At 37.9% G+C, this 22,707-nt stretch overlaps 1 protein-coding gene across 4 annotated transcripts in view; it reads right to left on the bottom strand.

Moving 5' to 3' along the window:
- Positions 1-1,477: 1,477 nt before the first annotated feature.
- The window catches only part of LOC111865013 (sorting nexin-7), a 32,399-nt gene continuing 11,169 nt past the window's right edge, over positions 1,478-22,707 (bottom strand). For 3 of the 4 annotated variants that reach the window (XM_023852704.2, XM_023852705.2, XM_023852702.2), the window contains exons 5-11: positions 18,571-18,766; positions 17,439-17,599; positions 17,305-17,325; positions 10,073-10,198; positions 7,169-7,309; positions 2,901-3,035; positions 1,478-1,650 (exon numbers count right to left, since the gene is read on the bottom strand). In XM_023852704.2, the coding sequence (XP_023708472.1) occupies positions 1,549-1,650; positions 2,901-3,035; positions 7,169-7,309; positions 10,073-10,198; positions 17,305-17,325; positions 17,439-17,599; positions 18,571-18,766 (882 nt within the window). In that variant the 3' untranslated portion in view covers positions 1,478-1,548. The remainder of the gene's footprint in view (positions 1,651-2,900; positions 3,036-7,168; positions 7,310-10,072; positions 10,199-17,304; positions 17,326-17,438; positions 17,600-18,570; positions 18,767-22,707) is intronic. The other variant, XM_023852703.2, reaches the window with a different exon arrangement.

The following is a 22,707-nucleotide window of genomic DNA, read 5'->3' as shown; positions in this document are numbered from 1 at the left end:
GGGGGGGTCTAAAGAAATCTATTGCTCATTGCAGTTTGCAAATTGGTATACCAAAACCATACTAAAAATAGTTACTATAGGATTCTGACGATGGTGTATAACACAGAGAGATGTTGGGTTTTCGGACTTTATCCATCGTCCTGGTTTTTAAGATAACTAAGAAAAAACAGGACGTTTCGGAAACTGGATCTGTTTCCATCCTCAGGTGAGGTAAAACACCTATTCTGTTGGGTCCCTTAGAAAGAGCTAGCCTCAATCATTGGAGGTCCAGTGAGTTAATCAATACTGAAGGTTGCATGCCAACTGTGCTGGCCATCCACCAGGACCAAACAGATCCATCCTCTGGCTTCACCCATCTTAGAAGTAAATTTTCTTTACTCTTGCCATGCAGGGAGAAGCCAGAATAGGTAACAGACCTGGAATAGGTAACTGGAGGCACAAGAAAGGGTAAAAACTTAAACAAAATATTCCTTTGTCCCAGTCAATTTCTTCTTTCACTATACACTAATGTACTGGGGGACCTTAATATTAACTATTCCTGAATGGAAAGCGATAATATTTTTCAAAGATTCTGGATGTAGTAATTAACCAAAATAAAATACAAAAATTTAAACATTTTCAATGGGCAGAATAATTGTAGCCTTTCCTGTTCTTTTTTTTTTATTTCAATTTTTACATTGTCATATGAAGCAGCAAATAGTAGGATGACTGATGAATTGGAAAGGATTTGGAAGGAAACAGCCATAGCTTAATCAAAGTATTATTCTGGCATTTGCCTGGAGGGACTCAGAAGCACTACGAAATACCTCAGTCAAGATAGCCAGTGTTCTCGTTGAGATGTGAATAAAGCTGCTCCTGAACACAAGTCTACAGAGTGTTACTACTACACCAACCTACCTGGTTTCTTCATCTTTATCTTAATATATAACAAGAGATCAATTTCATTAAGTAGTGCTCTTGTTACAACTGACAGAAGTGTACTGTAGGATGCAAACCTTACGCACATCAGAATTCCTAATTTTTTTGTTACAAATGGTGGTTATCTTGCCCAGTTTTACCCTAAAATAAATAACTTATATTTATTTCATACAAAGAACTCTGCTGGATGGTCTGCCCTTACATAGCTCTGTGCATTTCAGCTATATAAATATACCACATATTAACGTCAGAACAGAGGCTAAAACAGAATGTTCATGAACACTTTGATGTCAATCATAACTTGCAATTAATTAAAAAGAAAATAAATAAATCTAAAAAATGAAATGAGTAATTACTATGTCCATTTCCTCATAAGTCCATATCATTATTTACATACAATTAAATTCAGGTCTGAAATAGTTTCCAATTTATTCCAATTTGATTAATTATGCAAGAATTGTGTACTTACGAGTATAATTGTTGTTACTGATATTAATAACAGAAAATAATACTTTCCTTCTTCATATTCATAAATATGTTGCAATGAAATCCACAAAAGTATTCCTGTACAAGTGGTATATTTATTTTATACAGTGTGCGATAATATTAGTTAAATGCTGGACCAAACAGCTAGCTTGGTACTTGCAGTTGCAGCTTGTTACTGGGAGAGTATGAGGAAGTTGTATCTACAACCTTCATATCCGGCAGTACCTCTTCCCACGCTGCTAGGCACTGTAACAACATACTGAACATGTAGCCAAGGTTTGGAAAGTTATAATAACCTCTACTTTGTAACTCAAAAGCATTTGAAAAAACTAATACATAATCATCATTGCCTGTTATGATTAAACTTTTGAACAATGATGAAAAGAAGGATTTTTATACTCTCCAACACATATATAATGTGAAAACTGAAACTGCATTATTTTTAAAGTACCATAATCTGCTTATTTCAGCATACACATTTAAAACATTTTCACTTTCCTCCATGTGGCCAGTCTAGGGGTGACATATGGGAAACAGTGGCAAAGGCACCAGTGTATTCACATCAGTAAAAACAACAAATAATTAAGCAAACAAAATGAGAAAATCGAAACAAAGTCCATTAATACAAATGAGCAACCATATTTTTCAAGCCCTAAATATAATATAATGAATCTATGTATGAGACACAAATACTGTAGCTCTCCAGTGATACCAGCTTCATTTACAATGAAATTTACATTTCTTCTGTTTCAGGAGAAGGGGCAAACACAGTGGAATTTAGTGGATTATGTAATTAGAACATACACTTTCTTAAATAAAAATCAAGTATTATTTACAAATCTGAATTAGTATAGTAGAAAAGTTCACTTTTTTAAGTATTTCTTACCAGAAAATCATAAAAACTGTACCATGTTTCATAAAGATACAAATGACACATATAAAAAAGGAGAAAATTTTAATGTATGCTCATCTAAAGAACAAAATTTACAAATTTTATATGCAATTGTTCCTTTTGGCTACTTTAATTTGCATGTACGTGAATGTGTATTCACAGGACATGTTCAATATTTTCAGACTACTTATACTGTACTGCTTCTAAACTACTATAAACTGAATTTCTGTGTTAATGATATCAACACAGAAGTCCATTACTTGAAGAAATCGCGGCGGCCCGGGTTCGATCCCGGGTCTGGTCAAGTGGGATTTGTGGTGGACAAAGTGGCACTGGGGCAGGTTTTCTCCGAGTATTTCAGTTTCCCTTGCCAATCTTCATTCCAACAATTGCTCCAAAATCACCCTTACCTATCATCTGGGGCTGGTACAATAGGTCAGAAGTGGCTGCATTACAAGGGACTTAGTCCCACTAGCAATAAAATAAAATACTTGAAGAAAGTCAGTCTGGATGAATTTCTTTGTAACACACAGAATGCAGTTTACTTCATGTGATACATTTTGAAGTGTAATTAATATGATGGTGTTGTAATATTTCATTATACCTGTTCATAATATTTAATTTGTTGATTAGCTAGTGACACAAACAATTTCTTTAGTTCATCCTTCTTCTCATACTGCCAGCGATCCAAATCAGCCCTCAGATTCTCATTAGCACATTCCACCTTATCCTGATGTTCCTATTAAAAAAAAGAAGTATCAGCACACGAATGTTTCAGACAGACAGAATTCTAAGCCTTCTCTTTATAGCTGTATTCTAACCAACCTTACTTGAACCCACAGTGATAATGACAGAACTTCAACACAATATTATCTGTGTTATATCGCAACCAAGGAGACTACGGAGACAAGATGTCATACTATAGAAATGCAATGAATTATCATGAGTTCCATACATGAAATTGCAAGAATGGTTTACATATGAATGAGCTATCAACTTAGCCCTCTGGAGTATGGCTTTAATCTAAAGAACACTTAAGAGCTCAGGTTTATCTCAAAGAAAATATATTACTCCTCAACTACAAAGACCAATTGACTATTGCTGTTAGGGAAATAATCACTGCTTATTCTCAAAATTAATAATACGAATACTTTGAAATTACTTGGACTGACAATTGATAGTATGTTAACATAGAAGGAACATATTAAACAAACAGCCAGGAAATTGAGCTCGGCTTGTTATGCTATAAGAGTACTAGTCTCAATATTGTCCCTAGAGAGCTTACTGATGATGTACGTCATAATACATATGTTCATTCTATAATGTCATGTGGCATAATATTCTGGGGGAATTCAACGTATAGTACTCAAATCTTTAAAATTAAAAAAAGAATAATTAGGGTAATAATGAAAGCAGGAAATAGGGACACTTGTCAGCCTCTGTTTAAAATATTAAACATTCTTCCATTTTATTCACAGTATATATTTTCAATATCGGTCTTCATAGTTGAAAACATGGACAAGTACGTAGCAAATTCAGATATTCATAACATTTATACTAGACAAATATTCGAATTACATTATCCAACTTATAAATCAACCTGGGCTCAAAAGGGAGTATCTTACACTGGGATTAGAATATTTAATAAATTACCACTTAGTATAAAAAATTTATCACAAGATTTAGATAAATTCAAATATTCCCTTAAAAATTTTTTGCAGGTGGGCTCTTTTTATTCTTTAGATGAGTATTATAAATGGAAAACAAGGATGACTGTGTCAATTACAGATAAATAAAACAACACTAGTCATTTTTAAAAAACTTTTACTGTATAATATCTATAATTCTCTAGATGTGCTTTTTCTCTATTATAGACAATATTAATATGTATTTTATTACGATAATAAGTTGCAATGCAAGTGTTATATGCATGTTGTTTTTAATTATAACATTGTCCTTTTGGGTTTGAATTGTAAGAAAAAAAAAGGGATAAAGGGGGAATATTGATGTGATTTGTATTTCAGTGTGGCACCATGCTGCATAGTGTTGATGATGAGAGTAAATTTCCTTGTATCAATAGTTATTGCAACAATGGTTGTATATAAGTTGTAATATATTTATGATGTCCTCTGGATTGATTTTATAGTAACTTGGGCTTTGACATGTTCTACATCTGGAGGCGCCATCGCCAAATGTAGATCTGATGAACAAAAATAAATTGAAATGAATTGAATTTAAAAGCTCTAAATTTGCTCTGTGGACAAACTGCAGAATTTCTAATGTTAAAGCAGATGGTATATATGGTAACCATTGCACTTCAAAGAGTTAATAACAAAACCTCTAAAGTGAATGATTTCATGGTGGTTGCCATATTTACCTGGAATATTTACACATTCTCTTATCAATAGATTGTGTCAAAAAGTGAATATTACTTTCTACAGTATAATTCTACATGCTAGACTGAGGTATGGTGATGCAGTACGGATATCTGTGCCAATGGAGTCCACCACAGTCCCTTAACGAACGTCAAGATGAATATTTCCTTTGATGAAATTTTGCCCGCTGTTTATTTTAATGAAAAGTACAATTAAAGTTGAATTTGTGTTCCACTGCAGCATGGATATTCACTCCCAGACTGTCGAAGAAATTCTTTGATCAACACTGAGACAAATACCCCCCCCCATATAAAACTCTGTTCAATGCAAAACTTTCATGAAATATGCAATTAACGATTAGGGGACGGGCCATTTAAATTCCGTTAGTGGCAGCGGGATGGAGTTAATTTAAATGCCCGCCATTGTAGAGTAATAAAAATTGTAATCACGTTACTCAAAATGCTGTGATTTCTACAATTTTTGTGATAAACGAACGAAATAAACGCTACTTTTATCTAGAAAGTATATAGAATCAGATACTGTAATTTACAGATTTTAGAATCTGTAAAAATTGTTACACTGATTCCAAAAAAAAATTTTTCCCCAATTTTGAGCGTCTGTCCACAAAAATGTATAAAGCTTCTGCACAATACGTTTCTGTAGTATAAATGCATGGTGCTGACGCACTGTCTGTTTTTTATCTGGCAATAGGAGAAGATGTTTTCGTACTGCACATTCTGCCATCACGTAGACTTCCTCTATACCCGAGTGAGGGCGAGTTCTTATCCTACATTGCCTTATGAATCTCTGTTTGTTTATTCACGTATGTCAGACTATCCACACAGAGGCCGTTCTTGGAATATCACCTCATTCCACTTGCTTCCACGTCCCTTCAGAATAAACTGTAACACATTCTGAATGGTGTGATTTATGAGTGGCCTCTCAATTTCAACTTCTTCAATGCGAAAAGGGGCCATGGTGCATAATTGAAATTGCAATGTTTTATAAGCGTTATGAATAGAGGACACCACTCGCCATCACTGGCTTACTTCCTGCTAATACGAGACTAAAATTGTGTGTGCGCACTTTGCGTGGAAAACAGAGTTAATTATGGAGAAAGTGCATGAATTGAGACGTTGGGCTCTGCATTCAGTGACATGGAACATTCAGTTAGATGATGCAGGAGGGAAGACAGTCTACTTATAAAGCTGGTGTCCAAAAATAATGTAAGTACAACAAGAATTTCTATCTTAAAATTAGATTTTGAAACACTGTGCGCATGCGCGGCCTGCGAGTCACCATATGGTGTCTTTCGGCCATCTCGGCATAATTTAAGGGTCCCCATATGGTGTCTTTCGGCTCATAAAGGTTAAAGTTGAATATGATGGAGCAACATGGTATAGATATTCCAGCATATGGACTCCACCTTATGATTTGTTGATTAACACTGTGACAAAAAATGTCCCTTGATAAACTGGGGACAAACATAATTTTTGCAGAAAATATAAGTAAAGTTGAATGAGATTTGCACCTAGATAAAATCTGTACCAGTACTAGATACATATTGTGACATGCAGACCCGTTGTTAGGCAATGACCACAAAAGAAGCAGCTATGAAACAGTCGCTGATAAGTAACAGCTTCACAAACAAGTATGCTTTCACGGAAACAATTGCACAGCTATAATGAAACAGTGTTTTATGTCCAGTCTGTGCCAAGGTGTTATAAGCAGGACAGTTAGTGAGAGTCAGTTGAGTTGAGCTGAGTTGAGGTGGTTGGTTGGATGGTTGGTGAGTGACTGAGTTAGAGAAATGCCGAGGTTCAGTCGTAGTGAGCTGCTGCTGTAAGAAGCAGGTAACTGAGGCTGGGGACAGTTTGGACACAGAGGAAGGGGAATGTCCACTTTTGGAAGCCACTACCAAGCAACAGGTAGTGAAGACATGACTGTGGACATGTGTGTCCACATACATGCCCCCCTTCCCCGGGAAGATTCCTGGTACTCATTTCTGTTAGAGGCTGAGTCGACCTCAGGGCCATAGTGCGGCTGGAAGGATTAGATAAATTGAAAAAATCCACCTCACCGGAACTTAAATCTGTGACCTTCTGGCTTGTCGCATAGTGCCTCAACCAACCATGCTACCACGTGTCCCCACAAAAGTGTGTATATTTTAAAATATGTACAGTCCAGGAGTGTAAAATTGAAGTTTTACTGTATTGAAAGAGGCCTAGAGAAGCACTGCTCTCAGTCAGAATACAGGTCCCAAAGAAATGAGTTCATTCAGTTATTTCACAGGCTAGTGAATGATGTATCAATTACAAAAGTTGACAGAAATGTTAAAATGATTATGCCCTGTGAAAGAGGAACGGCTGGGGATGAAAGAAGCCATGGTGTTAAGGTACTAATAAGGTATTCACTGGGAGGCAACGAAGAAAACGACAGATGTCACGTCAGACATGTAAGAGATTATGATCTATGTTTTAAAGTATGTGGAACTGACCTCCACCTGTTTCACAAGATGCGGGATGGCTTGTGCTAACTTCTGTAGCTTATCATCTCTCACTTCTCCAGCACTCTTCCACAGAGAGGCTCCTCCAAGACTGAAGCCTCCACTACCAGATGTTTGCTCTTCTGCCAGTAACTGTATATAACACAAGCTATGACACAATTCCTGAACATTATACATTTAATATTCATATTCTTCACCTTTCTACTGCCCCTTCTGAAGATATTTCTAGAGAATGAAGACTGGCTTCTTCAGGTTTTTGTAATATCAAACAAATTTTGTTCACACTGGTTATTTTGAAAGGTTCTGTATTCCTAACAAAAACGTTACTGTCCATGTGACAGTAAGCTACTTATCATCACAAAGGGATATGACACATAAAACTGCACAAATTAGTTTGACATATTTCTTGGCACAATTACCAAACACCTTTTCAAATGTCTACAAAGAATATTACACGACCACATTCTTTATATGATTAAAATCAGTTAAAAGCCATACATTTTGGATAAACTGGCAACTTTATTCAAATTTTCATCTACAGAATTTTAATCTGATCTAGTCATAAAGTAATTTGACTAGGTTACAAGACAAATTCCATAACCTGAGCTATACATATTTTACCATAAATACGAGTACATTTTAATAACTTTAACTGTTGTTGCTGTAGTGCCCATTTTTTGATACATTTTCAACCCTTCCCTGATTGTTACTGAGCAACACAAAACAGTTTTATAAATAAAATGTGTGTATAAACCTTTGTTGTAAGCTGAAAACATGAACTGTGAGGAATGTACACATGAAAAGAAAACTGAAGAGCCACTTTATAAACCACAAATTTACAGACTAGAATACCGCCCACTTCACATCTGGAATGATATAAATTATCATCAAGTGACTCAATGATCAAGATTTTGTTTCTCTTTTCTTTTGATTGGCTTTTTAAACACATACAAGAATAATTATTTGAAATAATTTCCTCTTAATTTTTACTAATTTAAAGTAACATGTAAAGCTAAAGCATATATGGAATCCCGCTCTCTTCTTCTGTGAGAGATATATATGTATAAATCTGAAATGTCAAACTTGAGTGCAGCAAAGCTCTGTCACACACCCTTTCATATTTTACAAAATATCACTTTGCATGGCCATCAAACTACAATAAAAGCATTAATCTGTGGAAAATTACAGGATTATTCTTTGTAACTTCCAGCAATATAATTTCAAAGGAAAAGAATGAATATTATTTTGAACATGAATAAAAAAATAAATCTAACTCTGTTACAACAGTTACATTTAAATACTTCATATGTAAATGTTGCATCTGTGGTAAACAAAATGGCACTGTGTCAGATTTTCTCTGCGTGCTTCAGTTTCCCCTGCTAATTTTCATTCCACCAACTGCTCTATATTCATTAATCACACTATACAGTCTCAATACTGACAATTTTATCAAATACCAAATTTAAATATTACATTTACTTATTACTTTTCAGCGGCCTCCGTAGTCTAGGGGTAACGTTCCCACCTCATGACTCAGGGTACGCGGGTTCAAACCTGGCGGAGGTCGTGGAATTTTTAAGGGCGGAAAAATTCAGGGAACAAGTCCTCCTGGAGGGACTTTAAGCCATGGGTCCCATGTCATAGAGATATGGCATGTAAAAGAACCTCATGTCTCTAGGAGACCTCTGAGCTAAAATTGGCCAAAAAGTTTCCTGCCCAAAGTAGTTTCCAATGCCTCCGGTAGATGGGGGAAGTATTAGGTACCACTGCCAGAAGAGGGGGGACCTCTCTGACAGAAAGGGACTAACTATTAGATACCACTGCCAGTAGAAGGTTGGAACCTCGCTGGCAGAAAGGGGCTGATAGTAAGCACCAGTACCGGTAGCGTATGGAGACAGTAGAAATTAAAAGGGGACGCACAATGGACCAATAACTGGTCTAAGTGCATGGGGAAGCCCACCCCCTCAATACTGAATACTTTAATCTTTCTTTATTAACACATCTGCTCAGATTGCAGCGTAATATGACAGTGCTAGTAGTGAATAATGAACTGGGAAGAATGCAGAAGGAAGTGGCTGTCACCTACTTTAAGACCCTATCCTGACATCTGCAGGGAGGTACCGAGAAAAAACCATAAAAAATCTGACAGGGTAGCTGGTCTGCTGAGATTTGGGATCTGCCAAGTAAGATGCACAAGTCTAATTACTTGAACGAAATATTTTGTAATTGCATTTTGAAAACTGTGCTTTATCAAAACAGCCTTTCCTCAGTCTCTTAAAAAAGTAAGCTTCCTTGGACAACTTGCTGCACTGAAAGAGTAAAAAAATCTTGATAGTCTGGAGACAGACACAATTTAAAAAATGTAGAGCCATGACTTGACTGATCACAAGAGAAGTCTCACTGCCTTCTTGCCTTCATTTGTCATGGTCACAAAGTCAAACATGAAACTGACCTCAAAACATACATGACTTTGAAAACCCTGGTACAGACACTATGTATTGCAGCTGCTGAAATCATATATGAAGGAAAATATCATCACCCCACTGATAAGACCACAAAGGCAATTTCAGTTTCTTCATTAAAAGCTATGTAGGTAAGCAACCTCCCCACTTAAAACATATGAATAATCCTATAAGTTACAAATATAAGGGAGCTGGAATTGCAAATAAAATCAATGCAAAATAAAAATGATGAATAATGGCAAAAAAATAGATAAACTATCTAAACAGAATGACTGATGAAAGAACAGTGGAACTGATTTTACAGCATAAACCAAAAGGATGAAGAATCAAGGAAGACCTTGGAAACGATTAAAGGAGCATGTGAAGTCAGAATGGGCTTGATTACTTATACCATGAAGTAAAAAACAAGGAAAGTTATTCTACAGAAACTTACCAGATCTTTCTCTGCTCTCTTTTTCTTCAGCTCTTCTACAGTAAGTTCATATTCAATTTGAACTGAATCACGGCGAGTGAGAGCTTCCTTCACTGCTTCAATATAAAGCAGATATTCCTTCAGAGGCTTAAAAAGTGTAAAACAAAACAAACATAAGAGAATGTTTGGTTCAAGTGAACTATTATATTAGAGCAATGAGGTCAGAAAACTCTGTGCAATCACATTTATTTTTTATTAATTATTCCAATTTTAGGCTAATTAATTTTCCTCTTGGGTGTTCCACTTGTGTCATTATAACACACAAAGAAATTATGCCCATATTGTACGTAGGTCGTACCGAAAGTCATGAGCAACTTTTTTTTTGCATGCAACCTGGGAACAGCAAACGAAAGAAAGTATGGTGTTAGGTGGAACCAGCTGTTGTGTTAACCTTGACTGTCTTGTGACGCCAATAGCTTGCATCACGTAACCAGTATCACTCCTAAAAAAATGGCCGACAATGATACGTCGTTTCGCCAGCGTGCTGTCATCGAATTTCTCGTGAAACAGGAAATCCCTGCTGCAGTAATTCACCAGAGACTTCAGTGTGCTTATGGAAGTGTGTGCATGGGTGTGAGCAGTGTTCGAAGATGGGTCAAACATCTTAAAGATGGGAACGCCAGCATCGAAGATGAGCCTCGGAGCGGTCGTTCTCTAACAGCCTCAACTGAATGCAACATGGAAAGAGTGGATGAGATCATTCAAGATGACAGGCATGTGACTGTGGACACAATAGCCCGAAAACTTGGAATAGGGCACAGTGCAGTACAGGAGATGATTGAAAGCTTGGGCTATAGGAAAGTATGTGCTCGGTGAGTCCCGCGGTTATTGACCGAAGACCACAAAGGTCAGCGAAAAGCCATCGCCTCAGAACTGCTGCAGAGATATTGACACGAAGGCGATGATTTTTTGCTCTGTATTGTGACAGGTGATGAAAGCTGGTTTCACCATTTCAAGCCTGAAACGAAATGGAAGAGTATGGAATGGCACCATGTGCATTCTCCATCAAAAAAGAAGGCAAAGACAGTGCCATCAGCTGCGAAGGTGATGGGCACAGTCTTCTGGAATGCAGAGGGGTTTATTCTGGCCAAATTCCTGGAACCTGGGAAAAACCATCAATGCTGCTTGTTATGTCCAGACACTGTACAAGCTCTGTCGTGCATTGCACGATAAACGTCCAGGACAAAACATCATCATCCTGCATGACAATGCTCGCCTTCACGCCACTCGCCTCACATTGGAAGAAATTGCAAAGATGGGGTGGGAAGTTCTTCCACACCCCTCCTATAGCCCTGATCTGGCACCCTCCGACTATCATCTTTTTGGATTTGTGAAGGATCAGCTGCGTGGACAACTTTTTGAGACAAGGGCGACAATTCAGAAAGCAGTGTGTCAGTGTCTTTGGATGGCTGGACCGGAATTTTACAGAAGGAGGATTTTCAAACTCAAGCTCATTGCCATATAATATGCATATATTAGTTTCTCTAACTCAAAAACAATGAAGACATCTCTAATAAATTTAACACAGAGGCTGTTAAACAATATTTGAACTGTACCACATTTGTAAAGGATTTATTATCTATCTCTCTGTTATACAAGAATTTAGTCACTGCCTGGCAATTTATACCTTTCAAGAGAGACAAGCATAGATAGCAAGTAAAGCAATAAATCATGTATTCTGGTTGGGGGTAGATCAGAGGACATGATGGCTGGCCATGAGTGATGACCTAGGTTTAGTTCACTGTTTCATGTAATGGGTTAAGATCATCATCTGACGTGGATTCACGGCATGTATGGGTCATTCCATGTGAAATCTTCCAGAAAGGTCGCTCACCATTTTTAAAAAAAATTCAAAATTTGTACACTTATTTATACATATTTTCACATCTAAAAAAAAATGTTAAAAAAAATTGTGATCCGCTCGGTTCTCCTGGTACAGCCGTTTTTATAATGCGAAAAAACGCGTTTTCGGCTCAAATGGAGGTTTGCATTATCTTCTGTATCTCAATAAGTACTGAAGTTAGAGACTCAAATGAAAAACCAATTTGTTCCTCATGATATGGACAACAAATCGTATCATTACAAGGTTTTACTCAACTCACTTCCTCTAGGTGTAATTAAGCTTGAAACTTACCTATCGATTTAGGGAAAAACGCTATTTTTGACCTTCAGAAACCAATGGGAGGGGGAAAGTATCAGATCTGTGGTTTCTACCCTTTGTTTTCTCCTACATGAAGAATATAATCACTTAGTTTTGAACACCGTACCTATTTTCCAAAATTTTCCAGGAGTTTCCAAACTTTGCTCTGGGCCCCCAAATTGGCCATTTTTAACATCTCATGTCTTCGGTGGAGAAGCTCCGAAAATTTTTAAATTCATAGCAAATAGTGCACTATTCTAGAGAAACTTGAAGTTAAAATTACAACTTTTATATTCAACTACTAGCAAAGTTGTGTCCACTTTGAATTTTACCAACCCCCCCCCCAAAAAAAACCCAATACCTCAACAATTGGCTTACCTGCATCCAATGGTATTAGTTCTTTGTGTACTCTGATGAATATTTTCCAGTTTGTTTGAAAGTACACGTAGTTCAGTAAGTGTCCATTATCAGGAATTCTTCGAAATCATCGGACTTGGATGTTTTATAACACCTGACCGTGTTTTCCTCCAGATGGACGACCCAGTGTTTTTCTCTTGTGTGGAGCAGTTTTGCACTTTTGGAACATGCTTTCTACAATGATTTCATTTCTTGTAACTTCCTCTTTTGGCACAAAAAATAAACTATTCCTGGGATATTTTCTGTGCAGAATATTTACAGTTCTAGCGGGCACATGATTTGATTAAAATGAGTTCTTTGAAGACTGGCTTTCGCTGCTTGCCTCTTCGTGGTGCTGCCAATGTCATCACAGGCATTCTTCCCATGCAAGGTGGCAAAGAATTTCCATTCTGCTTCAAGTCCGAAGTCTTCATAGTGATGACATAAATTGGAAAGATTCTTTTTGTTTTTATATTGGCTTCCAGCGCCATCACTGAAATAAATAACTTTCCTGACTGAAGGCACATTTTCNAAGAAATTTTTGGAACACATAAACTGTGGCTCTATCGTGCTTTACATGATCACTGATTATACACAAGCCTGGGCATTTTCTTATAGTGTCCGCCTTGTAGTAATACACAAAAGGGTGAAGTGTAGACTGTTGATTTACCCAATGGAAACTTTGAATATCGTCTTGAACGAGAAACGAACAATTTTCTGTAAAATCTGTAAAAGTTAAAGTGCCCACAACTTCGCTATTACTTGAATATCAAAGTTGTAATTTTAACCCCAAGTTACTCTAGAATAGAGCATTATTTGCTAAGAATTTCAAATTTTTCGAAGCTTCTCCATCGGAGATATGAGATGTTAAAAATGGCCGATTTGGGGCCCAGAGCAAAGTTTGAAAACTCCTGGAAAATTCTGAAAACAAGGTACAGGGTTCAATCTATGTCATTATATTCCCCATGTAGGAAACAACAAAGGGTGGAAACCACAAATATGATACTTTCCCCCTCCCATTGGTTTTTGAAGGTCAAAAAGAGTGTTTCTCCCAAAATTGATAGGTAAGATTCAAACTTAATTAGACCAAGAGGAAGTGAGTTGAGTGAAACCTTGTAATAATATGATTTATAGTCCATATCATGAGGAACAAATTGGTTTCTTACTGGAGTCTCTAACTTCAATAGTTATCGAGATATGGAAGATAACGCAACCTCCATTTGAGCCGAAAACACGTTTTTCGCATTATAGAAACTTCACTATTAGTTGAATATCAAAGTTATAATTTTAACTTCAAGCTGCTCTAGAATAATGTACTATTTTCTATGAATTTCAAAAATTTCGGAGCTTCTCCACGGGAGATATGAGATGTTAAAAATGGCCGATTTTGGGCCCAGAGCAAAGTTTGGAAGCTCCTGGAAAATTTTAGAAAATAGGTATGGTGTTCAAAACTATGTGATTATATTCTTCATGTAGGAGAAAATAAAGGGTAGAAACCACAGATCTGATACTTTCCCCCTCCCACTGTTTTTGAAGGTGAAAAATAGCCTTTTTCCCAAAATTGATAGGTAAGATTCGAGCTTAATTAGACATAGAGAAAGTGAGTTGAGTGAAACCTTGTAATAATATGATTTATAGTCCATATCATGAGGAACAAATTCCATTTCAGCCGAAAACGCGTTTTTTCGCATTATAGGAACTTCGCTATTAGTTGAATATCAAAGTTGTAATTTTAGCTCCACATTACTCTGGAATAGAGCATTATTTGCTATGAGTTTAAAATTTTTCGGAGCTTCCCCACCGGAGATATGAGACGTTAAAAATGGCCGACTTTGGGCCCAGAGCAAAGTTTGGAAGCTCCTGGAAAATTTTGGAAAATAGGTACAATGTTCAAAACTACGTGATTATATTCTTCATGTAGGAGAAAACAAAGGGTAGAAACCACAGATCTGATACTTTCCCCCTCCCATTGGTTTCTGAAGGTCAAAAATAGCGTTTTCCCCAAAATCGATAGGTAAGTTTCAAGCTTAATTACACCTAGAGGAAGTGAGTTGAGTAAAACCTTGTAATGATATGATTTGTTGTCCATATCATGGGGAACAAATTCGTTTTTCATTGGAGTCTCTGGCTTCAATAGTTATCGAGATACAGAAGATAACGCTAACCTCCATTTGAGCCGAAAACGCGTTTTTTCGCATTATAAAAACGGCTGTACCGGGAGAACCGAGCGGATCACAATTTTTTTAACATTTTTTTTAGATGTGAAAATATGTACAAATAAGTGTACAAATTTTGAATTTTTTTTTAAAAATGGTGAGCGACCTTTCTGGATGATTTCACATGGAATGACCTGTATGCTAAATGCCACTCTCACTCCACAAGCCCTGCAGGCAACCTGCCACATATATGACACATACATGAATGTGTAGGGGGAAGCAGTGACTGATAAAGACAAATTCAATTTGATTAATTTTCTGTTATCTCTGTATGTACATTCATGCTACTCTGTGTGCATGCATATACACTATAAGCAAAGCCAATACAGTAAAACCTGCTTAAAATGGAACACAAACTATATGGAAATCAGTTTTAATGGAAAGTTTATGTTCCTGAGAATATGGAGTAAAATTACCTCCAATAAACACAAACTATTTATAATATAAATGCAAATAAAAACCAGATGTTTTAGAGGATATATTTTGGTTGAGTACTTACTGTCTTCAGATATTATTTTATTCCAAAATGTGCTTTCTGAAATTAATCTTGTCACAAATGGAAAAGAATTGTGGTGCCTAACAAAAGAGGCATAGAACATATAAATTTAGGGAGATAATGTGAAACAAACAAATAAGAACTGAAAAATTGTAATGTTCAGTAACATTACATGGTTAAATGTAACACAAATGTAATAAACAAATAAAGGGGATCGAAAAGTCGCGCACATCATATTAAAAGTTGTTATAAATTGTATTGCAGTTAATATAATTATATCTCCTACTGGCAGATGGTGGGCACGTGGTAGCATAGTTGGTTGAGGCGTTATGTTACAAGCCAGAAGGTCACGGGTTCAAGTCCCGATGAGGTCACTGAATTTTTTCAATTGACCTGATCATTCCAGCCGCACTATGGCCCTGGGGTAGACTCAGCCTCTAACAGAAATGAGTACCAGGAATTAATTAAATAATTATCCTGGGGAGTAAAGTGCAGCCTGTGCATAAGGCTGACAACCTTACCGCCATCTTTGAGCCGATTGTCTAGATAATGTGGGCCCCTCAATGTCTCACAACCCTATGGGCCTTCAGGGCCTGTTACAGGGATAGCTTTACTTTATTGCTAGATGGTACTGTAGGAGTACTAACAATGAGTAGAAACACCATCTGTTGTGTACCGGTCATACAACATCTGCAGTACAGCTTTGTTTATTGCGTGACAGACATGTCGTTTTTCCAAGAACGAGTTTTCATTGTGGAACATTAATTTGCCAGTCGTTCTTATGCACATGCTGCAGACGAGTTTCATTGGGAATATCTGGATTCTGCAGTTCATAACAATTAGACGATAAAGAGAATAATCAACCAATTTCAGGAATGTGGATCAGTTTCAGATAGGAAGAGATCCGGGACACCAGTCATTTTGACTGAGGCTAAACTGGCTAACATGGAGAAAATGCTGCAGTGTTCCGCTTCAAAAAGCCTGAGGAGACTATCAGTGCAATCAGGGATTTTGTACGGAAGTGCTCAGAAAGCAATGAAGTTACACCTTCATGCATATTGTGTTCGCTGTGTGCAGGAACAGACGGACTTGGATAAAGAAAAATGCTTAGTGTACTGCAGATGGTTTCGGATATATGTTGGCAACCATGGAATTGAAGAGTTTGATCAGGTTTTCTTCACTGACGAAGCGTGGTTTCACCTTAGTGGCTACGTGAACAGTCAAAACAATAGTATTTGGTCATCTGAAAGTCCACATGTGTTACATGAAAAGCCCCTGCACTGTCAGAAAATTGGAGTGTGGTGTGCTGTATCACGTCGTCAAATAGTGGGCACAATTTTCTTTGAAACAACAGTGAACAGTCCAGTGTACCAAGACATCATTAAACAGTTTATTGCGCTTCTTGAAGTTGATGAACATAAGTGATGGTTGCAGCAAGATGGTGCCACATGTCACACATCTAGTGAAACCATGCAGTTCTTGCATGAGTTTTTCGGTGACTGTCTCATTTTGAAAGGATTGTGGCCCCCACATTCGCCCGGTTTGTCACCTGCAGATTTTTTCCTCTGGGGGTACCTCAAGGGAATTGTCTATAAAAACAATCCGCATATACTGGATGACCTCAAGAGGAACATTACGATGGCGATTAACAGCATCAGTTTACAGGTGCTCCACAAAGTGGCCTCAAACATGGTGAAAAGAGCTCGCGCATGCATTGCTGAACAGGGAAGCCATTTCGAGCATATGGTGTAAAGACATGATTTGATTTTGCATTTCTAAGATGTAAGGTTATAAACATTAATAGTAAGTGCTGTATGTCTTATAGTTTGTGCATTAAACCAGCAAAATATAATTGCTTAGTCTGATGTGCGCGACTTCTTGATCTCCCTGTACAAAGGATATACTTTATGTATACTTTATAAAATTTTTAAATAGAGTTAAGTACCTGTGCTAATTGAACAGCTCTCTGAAACAGAAACATATTCAAGTCAATGGGAATATCATTATACATTTATTTTACCTTATAAGTTTACACATGCACGCACGCACACTGTCGTTGCCAAAAAATAGCATATTTACCTGAACTATATTAGGAGTGAATGTAACAAGAACATGTTGCTGGGCTTGTGTGTTATGTTCTATAGCAGCAGCCATGGCTAGCAACACTGGACTGAGTTCAGGTTCTGATGCAGACCACAGTGTGAAGATAGGGTGCATCTGATTCAGTTCGCTTAGGTAATCTGACAGCAAAAATGATTAAACATAAAAATTATATGAGGGTATAGTTCCAATATAATTCTGCTTTAATATTTTGTTCCATATAAAATTTTGATATGGATACAGTGGTTTGGAGATGTATTTGGATTCCTCTAAGAGCATAAACTAGGAGTTCTGAGTAGAAATCATAAAACCCACTTTCTTATTTCACTGCTTCTAGTCCCACAAGCCTTGTACTGTTAATGTCGTATTCAGAACTTTCTCTTCTCAATATTGTTCAGGGCGGCTCTGAGACCCACTCAGACTCCTGTACAATGGGTATCAGGGGCTCTATCCTTGGAGCCTGAAGTTGACCATTCGCCTCCAACTAGTACCAAGGTCAAGAATATGTGGATCTATTCATCCACTCCCCATACGTCTTCATGGCGTAGTGTTTAATTAGTTAAGCATAGGGACTTTATCTTTCATCATCATCATCATCATCATCACTGGCACGACAGCCCTTTGTGAGCCCTGGCCTTCCTCAGGATTGCTCGCCATTCTTCTCTATTAGATGCTACATGCCTCCAGTTCTTTACACCCAAAATTCTCATTTCCTGCCACACACATTCTTCCCATCTTAACCTTGGTCTTCCCACTCTCCTATTTCCTTCTGGTTTAGTATTAAGCATTTTCTTGATAGACTTTATCTTTACCTATTAGTATTCATCATTTCAGGTCCTCGTAACAAATGGTGCTAGCACTCCTCCCACCCAACAAGATCATGCATCCATCACATTCCTGTTACCCACTGGAGCAAAAAAAGTATGACGATGGGGTGGCCTTACTTGTACATATGCATCTGCATGCACCTAGCCACCCATGCAAGCACTCAGATATAAACACACTCACATAGCAACTTAATCTCATAAGCCCACTTTCTTTCCTTACGATATAAAAACAGGCTTAAAATAATGTTCTGTATAGCAAAACAGTAAATCAATTCTATACTAACCTTGTCTTTCTTTGTGGATACGTTGGCTAATCCTATCCACACTGTTTAGTTTCTCTCCAAGAGAGGTCACATATTCACGGACCTGCTCAAACTCTTGAGTGCGCTGCCGCATCATGTACACTGCCGCCAGGTTGTGGAAAGAGGTCGACATTCGGCCAAGGAAACCTTGACGACTCTTACGGTGAATTAAGAATTCCTACCATAAACATGAATGAATAATTTCAATAAGGGTGAAGGCCACAACTTCAGCATAACTAAGTCCTACTAAAATATTACAACAAAATCTTGTGAAACTCACTGGCATACTATTTAGATGCTTAAAAATACACGTAGGAAATGAGTTAAAAATGTCCAAATAAATTGCTGAAAACTATCATGATACTATCATCATACTGACTTACTATGCCTCTTGTCCAATAAGCAAACTACACTAGCTATTTATTCAGAACTGAACATTTCACACCTGGCAAAGAATACTAATGTCTTAATTCTGATTCATATTGGGGTAATGTAACACTGGTTGGTTTGCTGGCTTGTTGGTTTCTAATATTGCACTTTGACAAATAAGTCATTTGTGCCTTTAACCTCAACCTGTTGGTATATTTGTGACTCATCTCCTATATGGACACAATTTTGGTCCAGCCTACTTCAGTTGGGTTGGGCAATTTCAAGTTGTTTCCACTTTCATCCACCAGAGGTCTCAACAGTCGTGCAACTGCAGTGACATCCAGGAACAGAGTAGGAAGTGCAATGGGCGGCCAAGAATGGTGCCTGATTTTGCCTTCACTCATATTTTATGAGTGACAGGTCCTTTCACATACCTTAAATGTATGAAATGGAACACTGACTTTACTTCCCTTCCAAAGGAAGTTGTCCTATGAATTTTTATCACTGTTAAAAAGCCACAGACTTTGGCCAGGTATGAACCTGCAAAGTATGTTACCATTAGACCAGTGAGGCAGACTGGATAATGTAATATTATGTAATGTAACATTAAAATGGACTGAAGCAATGCTGGTATTACAAGAAAATTTTTAATTTTCCATAAAATTTGCATAACAACTTGTACAACAGTAGAAAATTATCACTTTCACAGCTTCTAGCAGCATATTGTTATTTGAATGTCAGGTATACAAATGTTCAAAGCAAAAACATAATTTAAGCAGTTCATCAACACCCATCCAATTCATGTCACATTTGAGGAAGCTTTCAAAATATCAGAATCTGATTTAAACATGAAAGCTTATAAGTACTAGGTGGTTCAAATATGACCAGGACTGATTTTTTTGTAAACAAGCCGCACTGCACAGCAGCTGTGCAACCTTGAGAGAGTGAAGCCACAACTTCCACCCTCCCTCCTGTTAGGGTTAGAACCTGTTTAGTCCTGTCTGGAAGTTGCTAGAGTGATGACCAAACAGAAGGTACCTCGGAGCATGGAAAAACGCATTGTGATCAAATTCCTCATTGGAGAAAATGTCCTGTCTGCTGAAATTCACCACAGACTCCAACAACAGTATGGGGAAGAGTGTCTCTCACAGACCCGTGTGTTTGAGTGGTGTAAGTGCTTCAGAGAGGGCAGAGAGCACGTGGAGAATGAACCGCATGATTGTTGGCCACGAACATCCGTCACCAAGCCAAACATTGATTGTGCAGATGCACTTATTCGTGAGAATAGGTGCATCACTATCATGGAACTTGGAGCAATGCTGTCCATCAGTGTTGGTAGTGTAGAAGACATCATGAAATACCACCTGCACTATTGCAAGGGGAATGCACGGTGGGTACCATGCACTTTGACGGACGTGAACAAAATGGTGTGCATGCAAGTTGCCAGTCTCTCCTACAGCAGTTTGAAGATGAAGGTGATGCATTTTTGAAGTCTATAGTGACCACCGATGAAACGTGGGTGCACTACTTCATTCCCCGAGTCCCAGCAATCATCACATGAGTGGCGGAATACTAGTTCTCCCAAACCCAAGAGAGTGCGGAGGAGCCGTTCGGCAGGAAAAGTGATGGCAACGTTCTTCTGAGACTGGCAGGGGGTTATCCATATAGACTTTCTGACAGATGCTAGAACAGTCAATGCTGCTTATTACTCAGACCTCCTGGCAACAGACGTGAAGGAAAAGATCCGATCCAAGCGGAAGAGAGGTGGAAAGCGGGTAGCCTTCCTTCAAGACAATGCACACCCCCATACGGCCAAAACAGGCCAAAACAAAAGTGGAAACCCTCCGGAAATTGAAATGGAACCTTCTGACACATCCGCCGTACAGTCCCGACTTGGCACCAAGTGATTTCTACCTATTCAGAAGGCTCAAATCAGACTTGCAAGGCATGTGGTTTGTGGACGACACCGTCAGCCAGAATGTTCGGGAGTGGATACGCCATCAACCACAAAACTTTTTTGAAAAGGTCATCAGGATGCTTCCAGAACGTTGGAAAAAATGTGTTGACTCCCGAGGGGAGTACGTTGAAGACTGACATGTGCAAGTAAGTGTTTGGCAATTTTGGTTAAAAATAAAATCAGTCCCAGTCATATTTGAACCACCTTGTAGATTCTAAAGGGTTCTGACAATGGTGTATAACACTCAGAAATACTGGGTTCTTGGACTTCTTCCATTGTCTGGTGTTTAGAAACTAGAAAACATGATTTTTGGAAACTGGAACTGTTTCTGTCCTTAGCCTGAGAACAGAAACAGATCCAGCTTCCAAAACATCATGTTTTCTAGTTCCTGGAATACCAGATGATGGAAAAGATCCAAAAACCTGGTATTTCTGAATGAAAGCTTATAGTTTGAAAACACTTTCAATTAATAATATTTTTCTGGTATATCATCCAAATCTAGATGCTATGTCAAACTACACAGTTTTCAATTTAAGATGCTCCAAATATGCTAGAAAGCTAGCCAGCCATCACTAGTTTGGTGCAAGCATAGATGTCAGGTGTTATTGTGATGACTCATGCACAAAATATTACAAACAAAGAAGGTTGTTGTCTTTTCCTCAGAGTGGACTGATGTTGAGAATATGGTGCAAGTACGCACAACATGTGTTCTTAGTTGAAATATATGCTACAAAATCATGATACAGGATATGCCATCATAAATTTTGCCTAAAATGTCCTGGTGTTAATGTTCCTAGAAAATCAATGATAAGAGATATTGATAAAATAAATTTTGTAGTATGAGTCAATATTGAACAAGAAGTAGAACAGAAAATGGAATTTATCCCAGATATGTTCTTTCTTAGTGATAAAGCATGACTGCATTTAAGAGGCTATGTCAACACTCAGAACAACTGCTACTTCAGTTCATAAAATTCACATCAGTCACATGACACATCCTCTTCATAATATTATGGTAGGAGTATGGTATGCAGTTACCTCTTGACCATTCTTTTTTACCAGTTAAAGGACCAGTCGCATGATATCATGCTTTTGGCTTTTAAATGTGGTGGACCGGTCGCATGATATCATGATTTTAGGACATATTAGGTTGCAACACACTATAACTTGCTATTTTGCTGCGCAGCTGCATAGATACTGAGCCATAAAATTCCGGAATGTTTGCTTAGAATTCAGTAACATGACTTAGCTGTTTTCTTAACCCCCTCTAACAGAAAATGCTTTGCCTCTCTTCAATTTGTTTGTACCAGCCAGTAGTTAGTGGTGGGGTATGAGTCAAGGACAAATTCTTCTCTGATGAGCCAGCTAATGTGCCTTGTGAGACACATAGTGATGGTGACTCAGACAGTGGCAGTGAGAGGGGAGAACAAAGAACTGTGGCCACAGACAGTAAAAGTGACAGTAGCTCTGACGAAAATGTGGGGACAGCAAGAAAAAAAAAAACACACACACACAAAACTCTAAATCCTGATTCAAAATTGAAATACAAAGCATTTCTGATGAATGTGGCAAAGGCCTGGGCTACAGACCACATGGTGGCAGCAGAACCAGAGTAAGACACAGATTTAGTGCGACCAGGCCCATCAACTCCCACCCCACACAGGCCTCATGTGGACCCCCCAGGTGACTCTCGGGTGATATGCAGAAACATACCCTCGTGAAAATTGTGAAAAGTGAACATCCCAAGGGGAAGCATCCTTCTAGGCAATGCCGTGTTTGCACAGTTCACCAAA

The sequence above is a fragment of the Cryptotermes secundus genome, unplaced genomic scaffold, assembly GCF_002891405.2.
Source record: "Cryptotermes secundus unplaced genomic scaffold, Csec_1.0 scaffold766, whole genome shotgun sequence".
NCBI lineage: Eukaryota > Metazoa > Arthropoda > Insecta > Blattodea > Kalotermitidae > Cryptotermes > Cryptotermes secundus.
Note: the sequence above shows the minus strand (reverse complement) of the source record. Positions and strands in the feature narration are given on the sequence as shown.